General features: G+C 46.1%; 1 protein-coding gene across 1 annotated transcript in view; it reads right to left on the reverse strand.

Moving 5' to 3' along the window:
• The window catches only part of LOC144481864 (uncharacterized), a 61474-nt gene that overhangs the window by 18232 nt on the left and 17495 nt on the right, over window positions 1–25747 (reverse strand). Inside the window, 2 exon segments of the mRNA XM_078201011.1 lie at window positions 2629–3061; window positions 19495–20012. Of these exon segments, the coding sequence (XP_078057137.1) occupies window positions 2629–3061; window positions 19495–20012 (951 nt within the window).

Consider the following 25747-nt stretch of genomic DNA (forward strand, 5'->3'; position numbering starts at 1 on the left):
ACACTATTTGTAACTCCCACAGTTGCGTGGACCTGCAGAGTTTCACTGGCTGTCTTGTCTGGAGACAATACACATCTTTTTAGCCTGTCTTGATGCTCTCTCCACTCACATTGTTTTGTTTCTTAAAGACTTGATTAGTTGTAAGTATTCGCATTCCAACCATTATTCATGTAAATTGAGTCTGTGTCTTTATAAGCTCTGTTTGTGAACAGAATTCCCACTCACCTGAAGAAGGGGCTTAGAGCTCCGAAAGCTTGTGTGGCTTTTGCTACCAAATAAACCTGTTGGACTTTAACCTGGTGTTGTTAAACTTCTTACTGTGTTTACCCCAGTCCAACGCCGGCATCTCCACATCAAGGTTATATAAGGCATTGGTGAGGCCGAATTTGGAGTATTGTGTACAGTTTTGGTCACCTAGTTACAGGAAGGTTCACAAGGATGTTGCCGGGACTTGAGAAGCTGAGTTACAGAGAGAGATTGAATAGGTTGGGACTTTATTCCCTGGAGCGTAGAAGATTGAGGGGAGATTTGATAGAGATGTATAAGATTTTGATGGGTATAGATAGAGTGAATGCAAGCAGGCTTTTTCCGCTGAGGCTAGGGGAGAAAAAAACCAGAGGGCATGGGTTAAGGGTGAAAGGAGAAAAGTTTAAAGGGAATATTAGGGGGGGCATCTTCACGCAGAGAGTGGTGGGAGTGTGGAATGAGCTGCCGGCTAAAGTGGTAAATGCGGGGTCACTTTTAACATTTAAGAAAAACTTGGATGGGTGCATGGATGAGAGGGGTGTGGAGGGATATGGTCCAAGTGCAGGTCAGTGGGACTAGGCAAAAAATGGTTCGGCACAGACAAGAAGGGCCAAAAGGCCTGTTTCTGAGCTGTAATTTTCTATGGTTTCTAATTCCTCATGGTCGCGGCTAAAACAACCATAGCCATCTCTGATTTGTGCTTATTCTGATTCCTCCACTATATCTTTTGATTATTCTCAGAAGCGTTTGGATTATATCCTTTTGCAACCCATCTTTTTAATTAATCTGCTATTTTCAGCAACAATAGTCTGAAAAAAACAACCCAAAGTAGGGGGTCTTACAGTCCACACCTTGGGAGGGAGGACAACTCTCTCTCTGACCCCTCACTCAATTTCACTCCGTTACTTTCCAGTTCTGTTCTGGCCCCTCCTGGGGTAACATCGACTCGATCTTTTCTTCTCCTGAAGGAGCGCCATGACTTCTAGGCTACGAGTACATAAGGACAGATGCTTCAAGGAACAGATAAAGCATGGATGTGAAAGATTCTCCAGCTTTCTTTTTACCCCTTGTGGGCAATTCTTACTCAGTATTATTTCCCCCAAGACCTTACTTGTCCCTAACTATAACATTCCACATTTTACCTTCATTGTCCTCAATTTGTGTCCATGTGCAGTGTATTTAATTGGATCCTGATTGTTTTGAACTCAGTTTCTCTCTGGAGTGTGTATCAATGCCTTGATGGAGTCACAATGTTGTCTCATTCCCCTGGCCACATTAACCATTTCATCTCCTGCTGTGTCTCAAGTAGCTGTGCATGTTTGGGACCCGCTCTTCACTCCATCTCACCATGAATTCAGGCTTGCTATTTTTCACATGTAACAAATCACATCTGTACACTCACTCTGATATCCCACAATGTCACATATTCTTAACTCTCAGATGTGCTGATGAAAAGATCAAAGTGAGTGTCTGTCTTTCTTATCTCCCCCTGTTATGATGCTGATATTTCATGTAGTGACCGGGCTTTCAAATGTGGATTCCTTCTAAACAAATTTCATGGACAAGGATGTAAATATTTCCAAGAGAAATCGATCAACTTATTCATTCCATCTACATATTCCAGTCTTTCACTGAAACGTAGGTGGATTGTTCTGTTCCATTCAACCACACCCAAGATGAGTTATTCCAATTCCTTTATTGTCCAGGACAATATATTGAAAACAGTAATTCAACATTCCCATTGGATATCAGGTACTGACATCTTCTGTAAGTTTGTTCTTTATTGTCGATGTCAGGCTGGGGTTGTGCACCTTGGAGCAAAGAAGGTTGAGGGGAGATTTGATAGAGGTGGACAAGATTCTGACAGGTTTAGATAAGGTGGACAAAGAAAAGCGTCCCATTAGCTGATGGGACAAGGACGAGGGAGACACAGGTTTAAGGTTTTGGGTCAGAGATGTAGTGGGGAGCAGCGTGGGGGCGGGGGGAATGTGAGGCTGAATATTTTGATGCAGTGAATGGTACTGACCTGGAACTCGCTGCCTACGAGGGTGGAGGAAGCGGAGACAATAAACAATTACAAAGGAAATTGGCTGGTCACTTGGAGGGTTCCAAACAGAAATGCTGACTAAATATCTCTCAACTTCCTCACACCCTGTCACTCTGTGATCCTTGTGAAATTTGAAACCAGGTATTCACAACAAGCTTCGAAGAGAATCAGGCCACTGGAGGCAAAGTCGTGAGACCGGCCAGTCCAGCAGAAAGAAACCCTCCGACCCTCCCCATTGACCAGCTGTCAGAATGAACAAAATGCAGTCCTGGATGTAACCGAGAGCAGAAACAATAACAGCAGAATCCAACCCCTGGAATCACTCGTGAACTCACCGGTGATTTTGCAGTTGGGATAAAACTCCTCTGAATCCCTTTCCACACTGAGGGCAGGTGAATGGCTTCTCCGCAGTGTGAACTCGCTGGTGTCTCTGCAGAGTGGATTCATGACCAAATCTCATCCCACACTGGGAGTAGATGAATGGTTTCTCCCCAGTGTTGACTCGCTGGTGTCGCTGCAGGTGGGATGAATCACAGAATCTCTTCCCAGACTGAGAGCAGGTGAATGGTCTCTCTCCAGTGTGAACTTGCTGGAGTGTCTGCAGACTGGATAACCGACTAAATCCCTTCCCACACTGAAAACAGAGGAACGGCCTCTCCCCAGCGTGTCTGCGCCGATGAGCGTCCAGCAGAGATGTGGATTTGTATCTCTTCCCACAATCCGCACATTTCCTTGGATTCTCCATGGTGCAGATGTCCTTGCCTCTCCCTGGTGGACAATCAGTTGAAACCTCGTCCACACACAGAACACGAGTACAGTCTCTCCCTCCTCTGAATGGTGTTATATTTTTTCAGGCTGTGTAATTGTCTAAGCTCTTTAGTCAGTGCGCTGGAACACTCTCACTCGCGTGTGGCAGTGTGTTAGTGCTTCTCCAGTCACACTGATGTTCGAAATCTTTTTAAATCGACAGACTGGACAATCATTTATCTTTCTAGATTCAAAGTCCGGTAATATTCAGGTCCCAAGGAACATGACTCTCTCAGATCTAAACGTGATGTTTGAGATTTCTGCCTGTGATTCCTCTTTCAATATCCTGTAAAACAAGCTTACAAAAGTCATCACAGTCAATCCAGGAAAGAAATAAAAACAGACAATTCTAGTTTCTATGGAACATTCTCTCCTCTCTCATTCCCCAAAAGCTGTAAATCCCACACACGCTCCCTCCATCCTCACTCTGCTGTATCTAATATTCACCCTCCCAATCCTCCTGAAGGTGCTGATTCAGGCTGGTTGACAGATCCATGCTCACTGCTTCCTGTCCTGGATACAGAGTCCATAACAAATAGGAGCTGCAGTCAGCAATTTGGCCCATAGAGCCTTTTAAATCATTCAATGTGATCATTGGCTCATTTACCTCAGCATCATTCTCCCCACACTAAACCCATATCCCTTGATATCTTCAACATCTCGAAACCAATCAATCTCTCTCCTGAAAATACTCGATGTCTGAAGCTCCATAGGCCTCAGGCTTTGAGAATTCCAAAGCTTCACCACATCCTTGAGTGAAGGAATCTCTCCTCATCTTAGTTTTGTTTTCATTTTCCTGTCTGTTCCCCATAACTCTCGACACCCTTGTCAGTCAAAAATCTGACCAACTCATCCTGGAATATATTCAGTGATCCTCAGCCTCCAGTGGTCCCTGTGCAAGAGAAATCCAAAAGACAAACAACCCTCTGAGGGAAGTGATATCTGGAAATACATAACGTAGCTACAGTACCATATTATAAGTCCAAGGATTCCATTTAAAAATGAAACTTGATGGGCACTTGAAGGAAATCAACTTTTAGGGGAACGGGGGTAGAGAAGGGGAATGGGATTGGATTGTTCTACAGAGTTGGCATGGACTCAAGTTACTGAATAGATTCCTTCTGTGCTGTAATGACTCTATGACTGGAAATGCATAACACAGCTACAGCATTATATTGCAAGACTAGAAATAATAATAAATGCACTTTATTACAAAACCATAAATAATATAGCTAATCTGTATCACATAATAACGCTAAACATATCTCCGTCCTATATTAATTTACTGTCCCCTTAAATGTCAGCCATCTCTTGGGGAAACCAGCCCTTTAATTGTGAACATTAGGAAAGAGACCATCCTTTCAAGTCAGATAAATAAATGTGTTAAGCTGAGGGAGCAAAGGATGCCAATGTCTTTAAGAGGAGAAGCCAGAGGCCAACCTTTCCAGAGTCTGCACCCTGCCTAGATTCACTTCCTTTCCCTTCAGTTGCTGCAAGTCCCCAATTTCCCCCAGAATGAGAAAAGAAATGGAAAGAGAGAAACACTGATTTTCCCCCAGATGTTGCCCTCTTTTGAGGTCAAACCAAATAAACGAACTCAGATTAAATCAGGACAAAGTAAAAGGGGCAGCTCCCCAAAAAGGAGGGGGAACAGCCCGAACAGAAATCAAAGTACAAAGGAAACTTAAAAACATCAAATTAAAATGTGATTATTAGGGTCAATGATGCACCCCAACCCCTGCGGTGCCCAGCGGGCGCGGAAGGCGTCAACCGCGCCCGTGGACACCGCATGCTCCCTCTCCAGGGACACCTGGCCGCGAACGTAGCCGCGGTAGAGGGGAAGACAGTCAGGATGGACGGCCCCCTCGATCGCCCGCTGCCTGGACCGGTAAATGGCGCGTTTCACCAGGCCCCCCAGATGTTGCACAGAGGAGGAAGTTTTTGTCTGACGCTCATTGGCCAACCTCGGAATTGTGACGTCACAATGGAGCCCTAACTGAATCAGCCAATAGGAATCACACTGCTCCGTGGTGACGTCTCCGGGTTCCAGTGTGCAGGTCTCTCCCTCTCTCTCTTTAAGACATTGACCTCCTTCGCTCCCTCAGCTTGACACATTTATTTGTCTGGCTAAAAGGATGGTCGCTTTCCTAAAGTTCACAATTAAAGGGCTGGTTTCCCCAGGAAATGGCTGACATTTGAGGGAACAGGAAATTAATATAGGACAGAGATATGTCTAGTGTTGCTGTACGGTACAGATTAATTATATTATTTATGGTTCTGTAATAAAGTACAATTATCATTTCTAGTCTTGTAATATCATGCTGTAGCTGTGTTATACATTTCCCGTCAGAGAGTCATTATAGCACAGAAGGAACCTTATTCGGACTCGAGTCCATGCCAACTCTCTGTAGAACAATCCAGTCCCATTCCTCTTCTATACCGCGTTCCCCTGAAAGTTGATTTCCTTCAAGTGCCCATCCATGTCATTTGAAATAGAATCTATAGACTTACAGCATGGTACTTTAGCTACATTATATATTTCCCGAGATCTCTTCCCTCAAAGGGCTATTAGTCTTTTGGATTTCTCTTCCACAGTTACCAATTGAAGCTGAGGATCATTGAATATATTCCAGGATGAGTTAGACAGATTTTTAACTGACAAGGGTGTCAAGGGTTGTGAGGAACAGACAGGAAAATGAAAACAAAGCTAACATGAGGAGAGATTTCTTAACTCAAGGATGTGGTGAAGCTTTGGAATTCTCAACTCCTGAGGACTGTGGAGCCTCAGTCATCAATTATTTTCAGGAGAGAGATTGATTGGTTTCTAAATATTGAAGATATCAAGGGATATGGGTTTAGTGTGGGGAGAATGATGCTGAGGTAGATGAGCCAATAATCATGCTAAATTGTTTAAAAGGCTCTATGGGCCAAATGGGCAACTGCAGTTCCTATTTGTTATGGTCTCTGTGTCCAGAACAAAGAGCAGTGAGCGTGGATCTGTCAATCTGCCTGATTCAGCACCTTCAGGAGAATTGGGAGGGTGAATATTAGTTACAGCAGAGTGAAAATGGAGGGAGAGTGTGTGGGATGGAGATTTACAGCTTTGGGGGAATGAGCGAGGAAAGAATGTTCCACAGAAACTAGAATTGTTTGTTCTAAATTTCTATCATGTAGTGATGACTTTTGTAAACTCGTTTTACAGGACATTGAAAAACAAATCACAGGCCGAAATCTCAAATGTCTTGTCGAGATCTTTAACAACACCAGGCTAAAGTCCAACAGGTTTATTTGGTAGCAAAAGCCACACAAGCTTTCGGAGGCTTAAGGCTCCGAAAGCTTGTGTGGCTTTTGCTACCAAATAAACCTGTTGGACTTTAACCTGGTGTTGTTAAACTTCTTACTGTGTTTACCCCAGTCCAACGCCGGCATCTCCACATCTTGTCTAGATCTGACAGAGTCATATTCCTTTGGACATGAATGTCATCAGCCTTTGAATCCAGAAGGAGAAATCATTGTCCGGTTTGTCAATTTGAAAAGATTTCAAATGTCAGTGTGACTGGAAAAGCAATAGCACACTGCCGCACTCGAGGGACAGTGTTCCAGTGCACTGACTAAAGATTTTTAATCAACTACACATCCTGAATAAATATTCCACCATTCACAGTGGGAGAGATTGTACTCGTGTTCTATGTGTGGACAAGGCTTCAACTGATTGTCCACCCAAGAGAGAGGCAAGGAAACCTGCACCATGGAGAAACTATGGAAATGTGCAGACTGTGGGAAGAGATACAGATACCCATCTCTGCTGGAAGCTCATTGGCACAGCCACATTGGGGAGCGGCGTGTATTCTGCTCTCAGTGTGGGGAGGGAGTCACTCAGTTATCCGACCTGTAGAGACACCAGCGAGATTACACAGGGGAGAGACCATTCAACTGCTCTCAGTGTGGGGAGGGATTCACTCAGGCATCCAACTTGCTGTCTCTCCAGCGAGTTCACACAGAGGAGAGGCTGTCCACCTGCTCTCAGTGTGGGAAGGGATTCACTGATCTATCCAGCTTGTGGACACACCAGCGAGTTCACACTGGCGAGAGCCATTCACCTGCTCTCAGTATGAGACGGGATTCACTCAGTTATCCCACTTGTGGACATACCAGCGAGTTCACACTGGGAAGAGACCATTCAGCTGCTCTCAGTGTGGGAAGGGATTCAATCAGTTGTTCAGTCTGTCGAGGCACCAGCGAATTCACACTGGGGAAAGGCCTTTCACCTGCTCTCAGTGCGGGGAGGAATTCACTCACGTATCCAGTCTGTGCTCACACCAGTGACTTCACACTAGTGAGCGACCGTTCACCTGCTCTCAGTGTGAGACGGGATTCACTCAGTTATCCCACTTGTGGACATACCAGCGAGTTCACACTGGGAAGAGACCATTCAGCTGCTCTCAGTGTGGGAAGGGATTCAATCAGTTGTTCAGTCTGTCGAGGCACCAGCGAATTCACACTGGGGAAAGGCCTTTCACCTGCTCTCAGTGCGGGGAGGAATTCACTCACGTATCCAGTCTGTGCTCACACCAGTGACTTCACACTAGTGAGCGACCGTTCACCTGCTCTCAGTGTGAGAAGGGATTCAATCAGTTATCCAGTCTGCAGAGACACCAGTTCACATTAGGGAGAGGTCATTCACCTGCTCTCAGTGTGAGAAGAGATTCACTCAGTCATCCCACCTGCGGACACACCAGGGAGAGGCCATTCACCTGCTCTCAATGTGGGGAGGGATTCAGAGTTTCATCTCACCTTCTGAGACACCAGTGAGTTCACGAGTGATCCCAGGGGTTGGATTCTGCTGTTATTGTTTCTGCTCTCAATTACATCCAGGACCGCATTTTGTTCATTCTCACAGTTGGTCAATGGGGAGGGGCAGAGGGTTTGTTTCTGCTGGACTGTCTGGTCCCATGACTTTGCTTCCAGTGGGCTGATGCTCTTTGAGCCTTTTTGCAAATACCTGGTTTCAAATTCCACAAGGGTCACAGAGTGACAGGGTGTGAGAAACTTCAGAGATATTTAGTCAGCATTTCTGTTTGGAACTCTCTAAATGCCCCTCCAGTCTCCTTTCTAATTGTTTATTGTCTCCACTTCCTCCACCCTTGTAGGCAGCGAGTTCCAGGTCATTACCATTCGCTGCATCAAAATCTTCTTCCTCACATCCCCCCCTGCATCTCTGACCCAAAACCTTGAATCTGTGACCCCCCTCGTCCTTGTCCCATCAGCTAATGGGAACCGCTTTTCTTTGTCCACCTTATCTAAGCCTGTCAGAATCTTGTTCACCTCTATCAAATCTCCCCTCAACCTCCCTTGCTCCAAGGAGAACAACCACAGCCTAACATTGACAAGAAAGAACAAACTTACAGAATATGTTTGTAAGAGGGAATTTAGAATAACTTGGGATTAAAAACTAACAGATCAGTGTAGATTTGATCAGAATGAATAGATTATAGAGAAGTTACAAAGTGCCCAAAAATACTGCTTGCATAGGGGCACCCATAGCCACTGTTAAAGAACTTAGGCATGTATTTTTGAAAACGCATTCCGTATTAAAAGCATATACCTTGGCTAACAACACAGTGCACTTCAGGCATGATGGGACATAGCTAAGTAAAAAGAACCACATTTCCAAGAACAGTACAGCGACTGAGCAAAGGAAATAACAACCCTTATCAAGGGCCAGACAGTCCTAATGAATCAGATAACGACGGACACAACAGGAGTCCCAGACAACGAATCGAATACGCATTGCACCAGATAAGGATGCCTGGAAAGTGTCAGGAGACTGTGAGAAAGCCACAAACTGGTCACGTAGTCCCATGCTGTCAGAGGGTAAATGTTATTGGCCAAGGTAAATAATCAACACCAATAATGATTGGCTCATACCCAGCTGGGGTGAGAAAGGGGTTGGCAAATGACTTTCGAAAATTGTATAATTGTAGAACTGAGAGTGATGCAATCTCAGAGCAGGTTTGGAACTGCCACAAATCTCTCTCCCTTGTACATTGGCCAAGCTTGGAAAATAAAGATGCGTCTTTTACCAGAATACTGAGTCCGCGAGTCTTTGTGTTAGCTGAGCCATAATTAAGAACGGAAATCCCTCACACGAAAGCCAGCTTAATACATAGTCTCTGAAAACACTGCTACAATGTTAATACCTGAAATCAAATGGGAATGTTTAATTTCTGTTTTAAATATATTGTGAATATTTTGTCCTGGACAATAAAGGATTTGAATAACTCACCTTAGGTGTGGTAGAATGGAATATATCAATCTGGAATCCAACTACAGTCTAGTGAAAGTCTGGAATGTGTAGATGGGTGAATAAGTTGATCACTTTCTCTTGGAGATAATTACATCCTTGTGTATGAACTTTGTTCAAAAGAAATCCACATTTGAAAGCCCGGCCATTACATGAAATATCAGCAGCATAACAGGGGAAGATAAGAAAGACAGACGCTCACTTTGATCATTTCATCAGCAATATCTGAGAGTTAAGAATAAGTGACATGATTTTGGGACACCAGAGTGAGTGTGCATTTGCTGCATATGAAAAATAGCAAGCCTAAATTCGTTATGAGATGGAGTGAAGAGCGGGTCCCAAACACACACAGCTACTTGAGACACAGCAGGAGATGAAATGGTTAATGTGGCCAGGGGATTGAGACAACATTGTGACACCATCAAGGCATTGATACACACTCCAGAGAAACTGAGTTCAAAGCAATCAGGATCCAAATAAACACACTGCATATGCTCACAAAGTGAGGAAAATTAAAGTAAAACAGATATTATAAATTGGGACAATTAAGGGCTTGGGAGAAATAATACTGAGTAAGAACTGTTCACAAGTTGGTTAGGAATAAAGAGAGGGCTGGAGAATCTTCAACATCCATGCTTGGTCTGTTGCTTGAAGTATCTGCCCTGACGTATTAGTAACCTAGAATTCACAGTGCTGCTTCAAGGAGAACTTGATCGAGTTTTTCGAGGAAGTGACAAAGATGATTGATGAGGGTAGGGCAGTGGGTGTTGTCTACATGGACTTCAGTAAGGCCTTTGACAAGGTCCCTCATGGCAGACTGGTGCAGGTGGTGAAGTCGCATGGGATCAGAGGTGAACTGGCAAGGTGGATACAGAACTGGCTTGGTCAAAGAAGACAGAAGGTAGCAGTGGAAGGGTACGTTTCTGAATGGAGGGATGTGACTAGTGGCATTCCTCAGGGATCAGTGCTGGGACCTTTGCTGTTTGTAACATATATAAATGATTTGGAGGAAAATGTAACTGGTTTGATTAGTACGTTTGCGGATGACAAAGGTTGGTGGATTTGCAGATAGTGATGAGGACCATCAGAGGATACAGCAGGATATAGATCAGTTGGAGACTGGGCGGAGAGATGGTAGATGGACTTTAATCCGGACAAGTGTGAGGTAATGCATTTTGGAAGGTCTAATACAGATAGGAAATATACAGTAAATGGCAGAACCCTGAAGAGTATTGATAGGCAGAGAGATGTTCAGGTACACAGGTCACTGAAAGTGGCAACGCAGATAGAGAAGGTAGTTAAGAAGGCATACGGCATGCTTGCCTTCATCGGCTGGGGCATTGATTTTAAAAATTGGCAAGTCATGTTGCAGCTTAATAGAACCTTAGTTAGGCCGCACTTAGAATATAGTGTTCAATTCTGGTCGCCACACTACCAGAAGGATGTGGAGGCTTTGGAGAGGGTACAGAAAAGATTTACCAGGATATTCCTTGGTATGGAGGGCATTAGCTATGAGGAGAGGTTGAAGAAACTTTGTTTGTTCTCACTGGAACGACAGAGGTTGAGGGGGGACCTGATAGAAGTCTACAAGATTATGAGGGGCATGGACAGAGTGGATAGTCAGAAACTTTTTCCCAGGGTGGAAGAGTCAATTACGATGGGGCATAGGTTTAAGGTGCGAGGGGCAAGGTTTGAAGGAGATGTATGAGGCAAGTTTCTTTACACAGAGGGTGGTGGGTGCCTGGAACTCGCTGCCAGGGGAGGTAGTGGAAGCAGATACAACAGTGACTTTTAAGGGGCGTCTGGACAAATACATGAATAGGATGGGAATGGAGGGATATGGTTCCCAGAAGGGGAGGGGGTTTTGGTTCAGTCGGGTAGCATGGTCGGTGCAGGCTTGGAGGGCCGAAGGGCCTGTTCCTGTGCTGTAATTTTCTTTGTTCTTTGAGAAGAAAAGATCAAGTAGATGTCACCCAAGTCGGGGCTAGAACAGAACTGGAAAATAACGGAGTGAAATTCAGTGAAGGGTCAGAGAGTTCTCCTCCCCCTCAAGGTGTGGACTGTAATAATCCTGCGGGACCCCCGATTTCGTGTTTTCTTGCTAATTGGTGAACATTAAATTAAATTCTATGACTGGCTGTGCATTGATTTTGCATTTGATTTTTACACTTCTCCTGTTTTTATTCCTGTTGTGATCACGCTCTGGGTAAGGATGGTTGACAGGCGACAGGATGGGAAATTGTGGTTTGGATCTGAATTGATCAAATGTTTTATTAATCGAAAAGGTGTAAAAGGGGCCAGATTTCAGCAGAAATCTATCAGAACTGAGAACAGACGACTTGTGGGAACACAAAGATAAACAGCTCCCAGAGGACAGAGATAACAAGGAGTGCCTTGAATCCTAGACGACACATGGGTGTCAAAGCCACCATGTTTTCACTACTTGGCATGGGAATGTGACTCCCTGTCCCGGGACAGAGCATGGGAAGACAATTGTTTGAGAGTTTGACGTGGGCTGGGCGGGTACCAATGGTTCAATGATTCAAAGACTATTTCCTCGGGTGGATGGAGCTATTACAAGGGGGCATAACTATAGGGTTCATGGTGGGAGATATAGGAAGGATATCAGAGGTAGGTTCTTTACGCAGAGAGTGGTTGGGGTGTGGAATGGACTGCCTGCAGTGATAGTGGAGTCAGACACTTTAGAAACATTTAAGCGGTTATTGGATAGGCACATGGAACACACCAGGATGATAGGGAGTGGGATAGCTTGATCTTGGTTTCAGATAAAGCTCGGCACAACATCGTGGGCCGAAGGGCCTGTTCTGTGCTGTACTGTTCTATGTTCTATGATTCTGTAATTGGTTCTTTTAAATGTTGGCTTGACAATGATTGGGTTAAATCAGTCTACATCGACTTTGTGATCTAAAAAAGTATAAGAAGGGGTTCCCCGAGCACAGAGATTTGTCGAGATTTTAGTAAAGCATTTGACAAAGTCCCTCATGGTAGGCTAGTGAAAAAGGTTGGATCCCATGGGATAAAGGGGGAGGTGGCTAGATGGGTGGAGAACTGGCTTGGTCATAGAAGACAGAGGGTGGTAGTGGAAGGGTCTTTTTCCGGCTGGAGGCCTGTGACTAGTGGTGTACCGCAGGGCTCTGTATTGGGACCTCTGCTGTTTGTGATTTATATAAATGATCTGGAAGAAGGAGTAACTGGGGTGATCAGTAAGTTTGCGGACGACACAAAACTGGCAGGACTTGCAGATAGTGAGGAACATTGTCAGAGGCTACAGAAGGATATAGATAGGCTGGAAATTTGGGCAAGGAAATGGCAGATGGAGTTCAATCCTGATAAATGCGAAGTGATGCATTTTGGTGGGAATAATGTAGGGAGGAGCTACACGATAAATGGAAGAACCATAAAGGGTGTAGAGACGCAGAGGGACCTGGGTGTGCAAGTCCACAGATCTTTGAAGGTGACGTCACAGGTGGAGAAGGTGGTGAAGAAGGCATATGGCATGCTTGCCTTTATAGGACGGGGCATAGAGTATAAAAGTTGGGGTCTGATGTTGCAGATGTATAGAACGTTGGTTCGGCCGCATTTGGAATACTGCGTCCAGTTCTGGTCGCCACACTACCAGAAGGACGTGGAGGCTTTGGAGAGAGTACAGAGGAGGTTTACCAGGATGTTGCCTGGTATGGAGGGGCTTGGTTATGAGGAGAGATTGGGGAAACTGGGGTTGTTCTCCTTGGAAAGACGGAGGATGAGGGGAGACTTAATAGAGGTGTATAAAATTATGAAAGGCATAGATAGGGTGAACGGTGGGAAGCTTTTCCCCGGGTCGGTGGTGACGTTCACGAGGGGTCATAGGTTCAATGTGAAGGGGGGGAGGTTTAACACAGATATCAGAAGGACATATTTCACACAGAGGGTCGTGGGGGCCTGGAATGTGTTGCCGGGCAAGGTGGTGGAGGCGGACACACTGGGAACGTTTAAGACTTATCTAGACAGCTATATGAACGGAGTGGGAATGGAGGGATACAAAAGAGTGGTCTAGTTTGGACCAGGGAGCGGCGCGGGCTAATTGTTCCTGGTTTCTCGTTTCAAGGCTTCATTCTATGATCATCTTGCTGGTGCCAGTACAGAGTGAGACTGCGGATAGTTGGGAACCTGTCTCGGGGGCAGGAAATTCATATGGTGTTCGTGGAAGTGGAAATGACTAGGGTTGGGAAGCATTTTCCGATCGGGGCCATTGTGATCTCCTGGACTCGTTTCGATCGCCTCAGGGGGTCGGAGAGGAATTTCCCAGATTTTTTTTCCCCATATTGGCCCTGGGGTTTTTCACTCTGGGTTTTCGCCTCTCCCTGGAGATCACATGGTCTGGAATGGGGGGGTGGGGGTAAGTTAATAGGTTGTGATGAACAAAGCATCGTAGCTGTGAGGTACAGCTCGGTGGATAGGATATTGGTATGTAGATAGGCTGGAAAATTGGGCGGGGATCCTGGATTCAGGATTCAATCATGGACCGGGGAGCGGCGCGGGCTTGGAGGGCCGAAGGGCCTGTTCCTGTGCTGTATTGTTCTTTGTTCTTTGAAAGTAAGGAGGTGTGGGATGGAGGGAAAGTTGGCAGATTGGATAGGTAACTGGCTATCTGATCGAAGACAAAGGGTGGTGGTGGATGGAAAATTTTCGGATTGGAGGCAGGTTGCTAGCGGAGTGCCGCAGGGGAAATCTGGTCCTCTGGTGCTTGGTCCTTTGCTCTTTGTGATTTTTATTAATGACTTAGAGGAGGGGGCTGAAGGGTGGATCAGTAAATTTGCTGATGACACCAAGATTGGTGGAGTAGTGGATGAGGTGGAGGGCTGTTGTAGGCTGCAAAGAGACATAGATAGGATGCAAAGCTGGGCTGAAAAATGGCAAATGGAGTTTAACCCTGATAAATGTGAGGTGATTCATTTTGGTAGGACTAATTTAAATGTGGATTACAGGGTCAAAGGTAGGGTTCTGAAGACTGTGGAGGAACAGAGAGATCTTGGGATCCATATCCACAGATCTCTAAAGGTTGCCACTCAAGTGGATAGAGCTGTGAAGAAGGCCTATAGTGTGTTAGCTTTTATGAACAGGGGGTTGGAGTTTAAGAGCCGTGGGGTTATGCTGCAACTGTACAGGACCTTGGTGAGACCACATTTGGAGTATTCTGGTCACCTCACTATAAGAAAGATGTGGAAGCGCTGGAAAGAGTGCAGAGGAGATTTACCAGGATGCTGCCTGGTTTGGAGGGTAGGTCTTATGAGGAAAGGTTGAGGGAGCTAGGGCTGTTCTCTCTGGAGCGGAGGAGGCTGAGGGGAGACTTAATAGAGGTTTATAAAATGATGAAGGGGATAGATAGAGTGAACGTTCAAAGACTATTTCCTCGGGTGGATGGAGCTATTACAAGGGGGCATAACTATAGGGTTCATGGTGGGAGATATAGGAAGGATATCAGAGGTAGGTTCTTTACGCAGAGAGTGGTTGGGGTGTGGAATGGACTGCCTGCAGTGATAGTGGAGTCAGACACTTTAGGAACATTTAAGCGGTTATTGGATAGGGACATGGAGCACACCAGGATGATAGGGAGTGGGATAGCTTGATCTTGGTTTCAGATAAAGCTCGGCACAACATCATGGGCCAAAGGGCCTGTTCTGTGCTGTACTGTTCTATGTTCTATCTATGTTCTTAGGCATAACTTTTTATGGGGTTTCTAACAGTGTGATGAAAACAAGAAAGGAAGATTGTTCGATCAAATGGTTTCGCTAATTGTCCCTCTGGTGGGGTGTGGGTGGGGGTCTGGAGGTCAACAGCACAACCTGTAGCAGAGCAGTGAACGAGAGAATGCAATTGCAAGATTCCTCTCACTCCTAAAATCCTGAAGATCCTGAAGCCAGTGAAGTCATAATGGTGAACGTTGTCCAAAAGATGCATGTTTAAGGTTTTCACAGTGAGGGCTTTTTTTATCCCATCATTTATCCGGAATTTGTGGGTTTTTGATGATGAACTGTCAGTGTTTGCCCTTATTATTCCTCTGAACCTGGCCACAACTTTAGGATTTCACACAAGTGCAAATTACTGTAGAAATCTTAAAGATGCAGTTTGTCATTCATTGCTCCGCTAAAGACTGCATTGTGGATCATTCCCCAGTGCCAACAATTAGCAAAATCAATTGAGCGAGTGAGAACTACTCTTCTATTTCACATCACTTTTGGAAACCTCTTAAAAAGTTAGGTAATGTTTAATGAGGTGCATCTGTGTTTTTAACAGAAACCTGACACATATCTACTGAACAACTGGCCTGACCCTGATTTGTATTTGCAAAATGTTGTTAAGTGTCTCCATTATGATTTTCTAAATTGGATTTTTAAAATAATTATCTTTTTAAGGTTTAATCATGGTATTTTAGCTTCTACCTCAATCGCATGGCCAGTATTTTACATTTCTTAAGTGGCTGAGTGTCTTACCCTAAATCCGGTGAAATTGTACAAGAAGATGTTGGATTTTTGATTTGATTTGATTTGATTTATTATTGTCACACGTATTAGTATACAGTGAAAAGTATTGTTTATTGCGCCCTATACAAAGCATACCGTTCATAGAGAAGGAAACGAGAGAGTGCAGAATGTAGTGTTACAGTCATAGCTAGGGTGTAGAGAAAGGTCAACTTAATATGAGGTAGGTCCATTCAGCAGCAGCGAAGAAGCTGTTCTTGAGCATTCATGGCCATTAGGTCTTTTCTCCTTGGAGAGACGTAGGATGAGAGGAGACCTAATGGAGGTGTATGGGATGTTGAGAGGCATAGATCAGGTGGACTCTCGGAGGCTTTTTCCCAGGGTGGAAATGGCTGCTACGAGAGGACACAGGTTTAAGGTCCTGGGGGGTAGGTACAGGGGAAATGTTAGGGGGAAGTTTTTCACACAGAGGGTGGTGGGCGAGTGGAATCGGCTGCCATCAGTGGTGGTGGAGGCAAACTCAATAGGGTCTTTTAAGAGACTCCTGGATGAGTACATGGGACTTAATAGGATGGAGGGTTATAGGTAGGCCTAAAAGGTGGGGATATGTTCGGCACAACTTGTGGGGCCGAAGGGCCTGTTTTGTGCTGTAGTTTTCTATGTTTCTATTTACATATTGCATTGACTGGTGCCATGGCATCTGGGACAGAGCAGGGAGCATTTCCATGGAGATGATTCTTCTACCCAGAGTGTAATGGTAATGCTGATGCACTTTGATACGACTGCTCAGACATTAGACTGTGTCAGCTCTTATTGATACTGAATAAAATCTAACCACTGTCCCCAATAAAGGTGATCACTGTGAATCATTTCAGAGTTTGGGAAAAGGGGAAAAAGGGTTAATTGACTCCCTGAACCCCATTTTCTAACACCGCTGAGTCAAAAATAAAATCTCATCTCCCCCTCTGGCTCCTTTGCCAATTACCTTAGAGGGACTCACTCTGTTAAAGAGCTTGCTAACACCTCTGATCCACTTTCCCTTAAGTGCATCAATCTCATCAGGAAAAGTCCAGAACAATCAAATATTTTTACTGATAAAAGTTTATTAATGAAACAGAACATAGTTAAAACAAACAGGAAATGACCCGACGATCAAAGACAACCAGAGTGAAAGGATGTTCACAATGTTCTGGACACAAATGGTTTCTCTTCAGCTCCTCTGTACCCTGTTCCTCTCCACTTTGGACGCAGGTACACTGAACCCCAGGGGTCACATTACCATCAGCTCCAGTCACCCCCTCCTGCGCCCCAATTGGTTGGAGGTCCATTTCCCAGTCAGTCCTCCAGCATCTTCCTGTCTATTAGTGTGACGCCCATTCCATTTTCTGAACCATGGGATTATAACCTCTGGTGTCACACCTTTCCCAATCCTCTGACAAAATCGAAACACAATATATACAAATTTGTTTGAAAAACACAGCGAGTTGTGATTTGAAATTCACTGTCTGAAAACATGCAAATTCAACCGAATCTTTCAAAAAGGAACTGGGCAGATTCTTGAAAGGAAAAGAAAAATGCAGGGCGATGGGATTAATTGGATAGCTTTTTGAATGAGCTAGCATCAGTGTGATGGGCTGAACTGCCTCCTTCTGTGCTCTATCAGCTCCGTGTGCATTTAAAGGGAGAGGATCATCTTCAATTGTGGGTGACATATTAAAGAAAGCAGTGTGTCCACTTTAACACTTAACATTCGCTGAAGTGGCAAATGGAATTGAATACAGAAGTGAGAGGGGATGGGTCTGGACAGAAGGGATGGGGAGAGGCAATGTAGACTGAATGGCACAGTGCTAGAGAGTGAGCAGGGACAGAGGAAGTTGGGGGCTCGTGTGCACATATCATTAAAGGTGGCAGGACAGAGGAAGAGAGCAATTAGCAAAGCAAATGGCATCTTGGGTTTCAGAAATAGAGGGATTGAGAACAAAAGCAGGGAAGTGATGCTGAACATTTCTAAAGCTCTGGTCAGGCCACAAAGAGTATTGAGTCCAGTTCTGGGTCACCACACTTTAGGAAGGATATGAGGCTCCTGAGGAGATTTCCCAGAATGGTTCCAGGAATCACAAGGTTCGGTTGGAGAAACTGGAGTTGTTCCCCTTGGAGCAAGGGAGGCTGAGGGGAGATTTGATGAGAGGTGGACAAGGTTCTGACAGGTTCAGATAAGGTGGACAAAGCAAAGCTGTTCCCATTAGCTGATGGGACAAAGGACGAGGGGGACGCAGATTTTGGTTGAGGGGGGCAGGTGGGGATGTGAGGAAGAATATTTTTACACAGCGAGTGGGAATGACCTGGAAAAGCTTGAAGGAAGTGGAAACAATAAACAACTTCAACAGGAAATTTAATGGGCACTTGAAGAAATTTGAAGGGATAGAACAGGGCAATGGGATTGGTTGGTTTCCTCTGCAGAGATTTGACACAATCAATGGGCTGAATGGCCTTTTTCTCTGTCTGATCACTCCATGATCAAAGCAGAAAAATTCCAGTTTGTCCAATCCCTCTGAAGTTCCCCACCCCTGGTGCCATTCTCCTCAATCTGAGTGTATTTGACTGAACTCCTGCTGGTGTGTCCAGTATTGTTCCAGCTCTGACAGCGGCACTTCATTCAATGTTCAGTGTTATTAAGCCTTCAGAACACTTTGAGGTCTTGGTCCTTCCTGTTGAGAATGTTGAATTTGAGTCTCTGCAGGCAGTTTTGCTGCTTCTGTCCTGTCCATCACTGGGGTGGGTACATCAGTATTTCTACTTGAATCAATTCTTTGCTTAACTGGATTACAAATAGGGGAGGAGTTTTTACTCGCAGGGATAACTTCCGAACTATGGCCCACTGTCCCAGGTTGAGGAAACATGATACTGCCCGCTCTATCATTACCCAATATGAAATCTACATTAATGGGTAATTGGGGTCATTTTGACCAGTCAGAATTGCTTTAAGACCTCGTGACTGTGGGATCCTCAGCTCCAGCCTGAGCCTCACAGCCCTGACGTTGGATAGGCCCATTGCTTTTCCCCAGCCTGTTCCCACAGCTTCACCTCAGCTCTTTCCAGCCTCACTGTTCAAGCTGACTGCTTCCTGCCACAAGCACAACTGCTTCTCACTCTGAGGTTCACTGGAGATTTCTCCCTCTGGCTCCAAGCCAGGTAAATCAACCTGCATTCTTCCCCCCTCACCAACGCCGAGTGAGATACTGACCACACAAGACCAAATCCGTAGCTGCCTTCTGAGAGACACAGTCAGATACATTCAACAAATGAAATCTCTGACAGCCCATCTCCGTGGCAATGTGGCTCTCTTTCGCAGATTCCACTCAAATGCAAACTAAATGTCTTTTACCCTCTAAACAACCATTTGGTTCAGTGATTCATGTGAAACATGAAACTCGGGTTCCGCAACAACACTCAAAGAGCATCAGCCCACAAGCAAAGTCATGAGATCGGCCAGTCCAGCAGAAAGAAACCCTCCGAGCCTCCCACTTCACCAACTGTCAGAATGAACATGGTTCAGTCCTGGATGTGATTAACAGCAGCAATAACAGCAGAATCCAACCCCTGTGATCACTTGTGAACTCGCTGGTGACTCTGCAAGTGCGATGACTGAGTGAATCCCTTCCCACACACAGAGCAAGTGAATGGCTTCTCACCAGTGTGAAGTCGCTGGTGTGTCTGCAGGCTGGAAAACTGAGTGAATCCCTTCCCACACTCAGAGCAGGTGAACGGTCTCTCCCCGGTGTGAACTCGCTGGTGTGTCCGCAGGTGGGATGACTGAGTGAATCCCTTCCCACACTCAGAGCAGGTGAATGGTTTCTCCCCAGTGTGAACTCGCTGGTGTCTTCGCAGGTTGGATGATGTTCTAAATCTCTTTGTGCAGTCAGAGCAGTTGAACGGTCTCTCATCAGTGTGAATGCGCTGGTGGTCCAACAGATCCTGAGAGCTTTTGAAACCACTCCCACACTCAGAGCATTTAAAGGGTCTCTCCTGGGTGTGAGTAAGATTGTGACTCAGCAGATGGGAGGACTGAGTAAATCCCTTCCCACACACAGAGCAGCTAAACGGTCTCTCCCCAGTGTGAATGCGTAGATGAATTTCCAGTACAGATGGGCACCTGAATCCCTTCCCACAGTCCACACATTTCCACAGTTTCTCCATGATGCGGGCGACCTTGTGACTATCAGTTGAAGCCTCATCCACACACACAACTCATTTACAGTCTCTCCCCACAGTGAATTCTGCAATAGTTTTTCGGGCTGTGTACCTGGTTAAAGCTCTTTCCACAATCAGTGCTCCTCTCACTCTGTTGTGTGTGTGTTTCGGTGCTTTTCCAGTTACACTGAAGTTTACAATCTTATGAAGCTGACAGAACAGAGAAACATATCTCCTTTTATATTCGAAATCCAATGATATTCAGGTTCTGATGAATCGAGTGAATCAGATTCTGATATGACGTTTGGATTGAGATTTCTGTCTGTAAATCTTTTGCAGTTGACATACCGATCAAATATTTCTCCTTCTGATTTGAAGGCTGATGATATTCAGTTTCGAAGGAATCGAGTGACTCTGTCAGATCTGGACGTGACATTTGACTCTGCGATTCCTCATTTTCTAATACCCTGCACAAACAATTTACAGAGGTCAGTGTTAGTACAGGATAGAAATTCAAAACAGACAATTCTAGCTTCTGGTACAAAGAACAAAGAAAATTACAGCACGGGAACAGGCCCTTCGGCCCTCCAAGCCTGCATTGACCATGCTGCCCGACTGAACCAAAGCCCCCTACCCTTCCGGGGACCATATCCCTCCATTCCCATCCTATTCATGGATTTGTCAAGACGTCCCTTAAAAGTCACAATCGCATCTGCTTCCACGACCTCCCCTGGCAGCGAGTTCCAGGCACCCACCACCCTCTGGGTAAAAAACTTGCCTCGTACATCTCCTTTAAAACTTGCCCCTCGCACCTTAAACCTGTGCCCTCTAGTAATTGACTCTTCCACCCTGGGAAAAAGCTTCTATCCACCCTGGGAAAAAGCTTCTATCCACTCTGTCCATGCCCCTCATAATCTTGTAGACTTCTATCAGGTCATCCCTCAACCTCCGTCATTCCAGTGAGAACAAACCAAAATTCTCCAACCTCTCCTCATAGCTAATGCCCTCCATGTTAGGTAACATCCTGGTAAATCTTTTCTGTACCTTCTCCAAACCTCCACATCCTTCTGGCAGTGTGGCGACCAGAATTGAACACTATATTCCAAGTGCATCTTCTATGGAACATTCTTTCCTCTCTCATTTCCCAAAAGCTGTAAATCTCCATCCCACACACTCCCTCCATTCTCACTCTGTTGTACCTAATATTCATCCTCCCAATTATCATAAAGGTGCTGATTGAGGCTGATTAACAGATCCATGCTCACTGTTTCCTGTCCTGGACACAGAAAGCTGAAAATCTTCCTGCAAGCTGCCAGGTAGATAAATGTCTTTATGACTGGACTAAAAATGTCTGGAGTATACAGATTCGATACACTTCCTTTCCCTTCAGTTGCTGCAAGTTAACAATTCTCCCCAAAATGAGAAAAGAAATGGAAAGGGGGAGAAAAGAAAGTGTTTTACTCACAGATGGTGGCGAGAGGAAAACGTTTGTGTCTGTCTGAAGCTCCATCTTCATTCAGAGACAGAGCAGCAGCATCTTTGCTGGGCAGCAACGAACAGGTGAAGAAACGCATTGTCCAACTTCCGCATTCAGACAATGCGGGGGGCTCTGATTGGATGGAGGAGCGGAGTCCTTCCGGTCCTCTCGAGTTCCCATTGGTCAATCCCCCGCAGACAGACAATGAGGGGCGGAGCCCCACGTAGGGATGGGCGGGACTTTGCCCTCCAGCCGCGCTGAGCTGTTGTCCAATGGGAAAGGCTGGAAGGCCCGGACAGACAATGGTCAGTGCGCTGGCTTTGTCCCGGCCCCCGCTCCACACCCGCAGATGCGCATTCCACCCGAAATTCTACACATGCGCATTTCATCGCCTCCAACTCATGCGCAGACCATTCGCACATGCCCAGCTTCCCCGCTCCCTTGGACATGCGCAGTCCCGCGCCGCCCGACTGCGCGGTGGACAGAGCCGTTTCCCCATCTCGATTCGGGGAGCGCCATTACTCAGGAGGGGAATCGGAGGCTGACCCTCAATAGGAAGATGGGAGAGAGTGGGGACAGAGATTTATAGTTTGTGGGAAAGTAGGATTTTTGCACTGAGAATTATGTATTGTAAAACTTCATCAAATGTTGCCATATTCTGTTTTACAATGTTCTTGTGAAACACTTTAGGATATTAAGTTACATTAAATGTGCTGTATAACTACAGGTTTTTGATTGTTGAAGGCTGTCACTTGAACTTCCCCAAAGTTCCCCATAACAAGAGCCTGATCATGGACAGTCTGATCAACCATCTCATTCACATTTAGTTCTTTGAGGAGGAAACAAGGAAGTTGGATAAAAGAGAACCAGTGGACGTGATTTATTTAGATTTCCAGAAGGACTTTGACAAGGTGCCGCATAGGAGACTGTTAAATATGTTAAGTGCCCATGGTGTTAAGTGCCCATGGATAGAGGATTGGCTGACTGGCAGAAGGCAGAGAGTGGGGATAAAGGGGTATTTTTCAGGATGGCAGCCGGTGACTAGTGGTGTGTCTCAGGGGTCAGTGCTGGGACCACAGCTTTTCACAATATACATTAATGATTTGGAGGAAGGAACTGAAGGCACTGTTGCTACGTTTGCAGATGATACAAAGATATGTAGAGGGACAGGTAGTATTGAGGAAGCAGGGGGGCTGCAGAAGGACTTGGACAGGTTAGGAGAGTGTGGGCAAAGAAGTGGCAGATACAATGTGGAAATTTGTTTTGAGAGAAAGGATGAGGTACCTGAGACTTCACACCACTTCCCCAACACCATGGATCAGTCAGTCTCATACTCTCATCTCTGGGTTCAAGTCCTCTCTCCAGAGACTCAACTCCCGCATAATGCAGGGCTGACACATTCAGTCTTCCACTGCCAGGTTCCTAAGCTCTGGAAGGGAGGGAGGGAGAAGCGAGGGGGAAGGCAGCAAAGTGTAAGGGAGGGGGGGGGGGAATGGTGGGGGTGGAAGGGGATGTGCAGGATGTTTGGTGGGGAGGGGAGGTGTGGAAATGGGGAGGCTGGTAAGGATGGGAATGAGCATAAGGGTGAGGAGGTCGAAGAGGAGGTGGGAGGGGGAAGGTGGGAGTGGAAGGGGAGGGTGGAGCGGGGAGGGGTGGGCAAGATGACGGGGGTGGAATTTGTGGAGGGGCCAGGAGTTTAAGGGAGGTGGGGTGGGGGAGGAAGGGGAAGAATGAAAGGGGACGGTCGGGGGGTGGGGGGGGCATATGTCATTTTAAGGAATAAGTCACAGGAGTTACTTTCCACCTTAAGTTAACAAACTGTTTTGCTAAGTGGACGTTTCAATCCAATCCAGTAGCTACCCATGTACACTTTGTGTCAGGCCCACTCCCACCCATTGTTCCCCCTGCACCTCCTCAAGCCAAGGTTTCCAGGCAACCGGCTGGCGGCTCCAGCCAGAGTGAGAAGCCACTCGGTGATCTCCCCCTCCCCCCAGGCCCGGGACTGCACATGTCCAAGGGAGAGGGGAATCTGTGCATGTGCAGAGAGCCCACCCCATGACCTTCATGCTGAAGTGTTGACCAATAGAAAGAGTTGGAGGACCGGAAGGACTCTGGTCCTCCAGCCAATCAGAGTGTGGGCTTTGTGCACTGAGTGTTCCAATGCACTGAGTGTGGAAAGAGCTTTAACCAGTTACACAGCCTGAAAATACATTGCAGCATTCACAGCGGGGAGAGACTGTACCCGTGTTCTGTGTGGGATTTAACCGATTGTTTAACCTGGAGAGTCACAAGGACACCGGCACCATGGCGAAACGGTGGAAATGTGGGGATTGTGGGAAGGGATTCATATCCCCATCTGCACTGGAAACTCATTGACGCAGCCACACTGGGGAGAAACCATTCACCTGCTCTGAGTGTGGGAAGGGAGTCACTCATTTATCCAGCGTGCGTACACACAAAGTCACTCACACCCAGGAGAGACCCTTTAAATGTTCTGACTGTGGGCTCAGATTCAAAAGCTCACAGGATCTGGTGTCCCACCAGCGCATTCACACAAGGAGAGGCCATTCAGCTGCTCTCACTGCACAAAGAGGTTTAAAACATCATCCAACCTGCAAAGACACAAGCGAGTTCACACTGGGGAGAGACCATTCACCTGCTCTGTGTGTGGGAAGGGATTCACTCGATTATGCCACCTGCTAACACACCAAGTCAGCCACACCAAAGAGAGACCCATTAAATGCTCTGACTGTGGAAGTGGTTTCAAAAGTTCTGGAGAACTGGTGTCCCACCAGCGCATTCACACTGAGGAGAGACCATTCAGCTGCTCTCACTGCACAAAGAGATTTAGAAGGTCATCGCGCCTGCGGGTACACCAGTGAGTTCACACCGGGGAGAGACCATTCGCCTGCTCTGTGTGTGGGATGGGATTCAGTAATTCACACAACTTGCTGAGGCATCATCGAATTCACAAGTGATTACAGGGGTTAGATTCTGCTGTTAATCACATCCAGGACTGAACCATGTTCATTCTGTCAGTTGGTGAAGTGGGAGGGTCAGAGGGTTGCTTTCTGCTAGTGTGGCCGTTCTCCCGACTTTGCTTCCAGTGGGCTGATGATCTTTGAGCCTGGGAGAGCATATTTCCACTGAAATGATCCACAAACGTCAGCACGGATTTGTGAAGGGCAAGTCGTGCCTCACAAATTTGATTGAATTTTTTGAGGAGGTAACTAAGTGTGTTGATGAAGGTAGGGCAGTTGATGTCATATACATGGATTTTAGTAAGGCGTTTGATAAGGTCCCCCATGGTCGGCTTATGATGAAAGTAAGGAGGGATGGAGGGAAAGTTGGCCGAGTGGATAGGTAACTGGCTATCTGATCGAAGACAGAGGGTGGTGGTGGATGGAAAATTTTCAGATTGGAGGTAGGTTGCTAGCGAAGTGCCACAGGGATCAGTGCTTGGTCCTCTGCTCTTTGTGATTTTTATTAATGACTGAGAGGAGGGGGCTGAAGGGTGGATCAGTAAATTTGCTGATGACACCAAGATTGGTGGAGTAGTGGATGAACAAAGAACAAAGAACAAAGAACAATACAGCACAGGAACAGGCCCTTCGGCCCTCCAAGCCCGCGCCGCTCCCCGGTCCAGGATTGAATCCTGAATCCAGGATCCCCGCCCAATTTTCCAGCCTATCTACATACCAATATCCTATCCACCGAGCTGTCCCTCACAGCTACGATGCTTTGTTCATTACAACCTATTAACTTACCCCCACCCCCCCATTCCAGACCATGTGATCTCCAGGGAGAGGCGAAAACCCAGAGTGAAAAACCCCAGGGCCAATATGGGGAAAAAAAATCTGGGAAATTCCTCTCCGACCCCCTGAGGCGCTCGAAACGAGTCCAGGAGATCACAATGGCCCCGATCGGAAAATGCTTCCCAACCCTAGTCATTTCCACTTCCACGAACACCATATGAATTCCCTGCCCCCGAGACAGGTTCCCAACTATCCGCAGTCTCACTCTGTACTGGCACCAGCAAGATGATCATAGAATGAAGCCTTGAAACGAGAAACAAAGAACAATTAGCCCGCCCCGCTCCCTGGTCCAAACTAGACCACTCTTTTGTATCCCTCCATTCCCACTCCGTTCATATAGCTGTCTAGATAAGTCTTAAACGTTCCCAGTGTGTCCGC

Source organism: Mustelus asterias, chromosome X (genome assembly GCF_964213995.1).
Source record: "Mustelus asterias chromosome X, sMusAst1.hap1.1, whole genome shotgun sequence".
Lineage (NCBI taxonomy): Eukaryota > Metazoa > Chordata > Chondrichthyes > Carcharhiniformes > Triakidae > Mustelus > Mustelus asterias.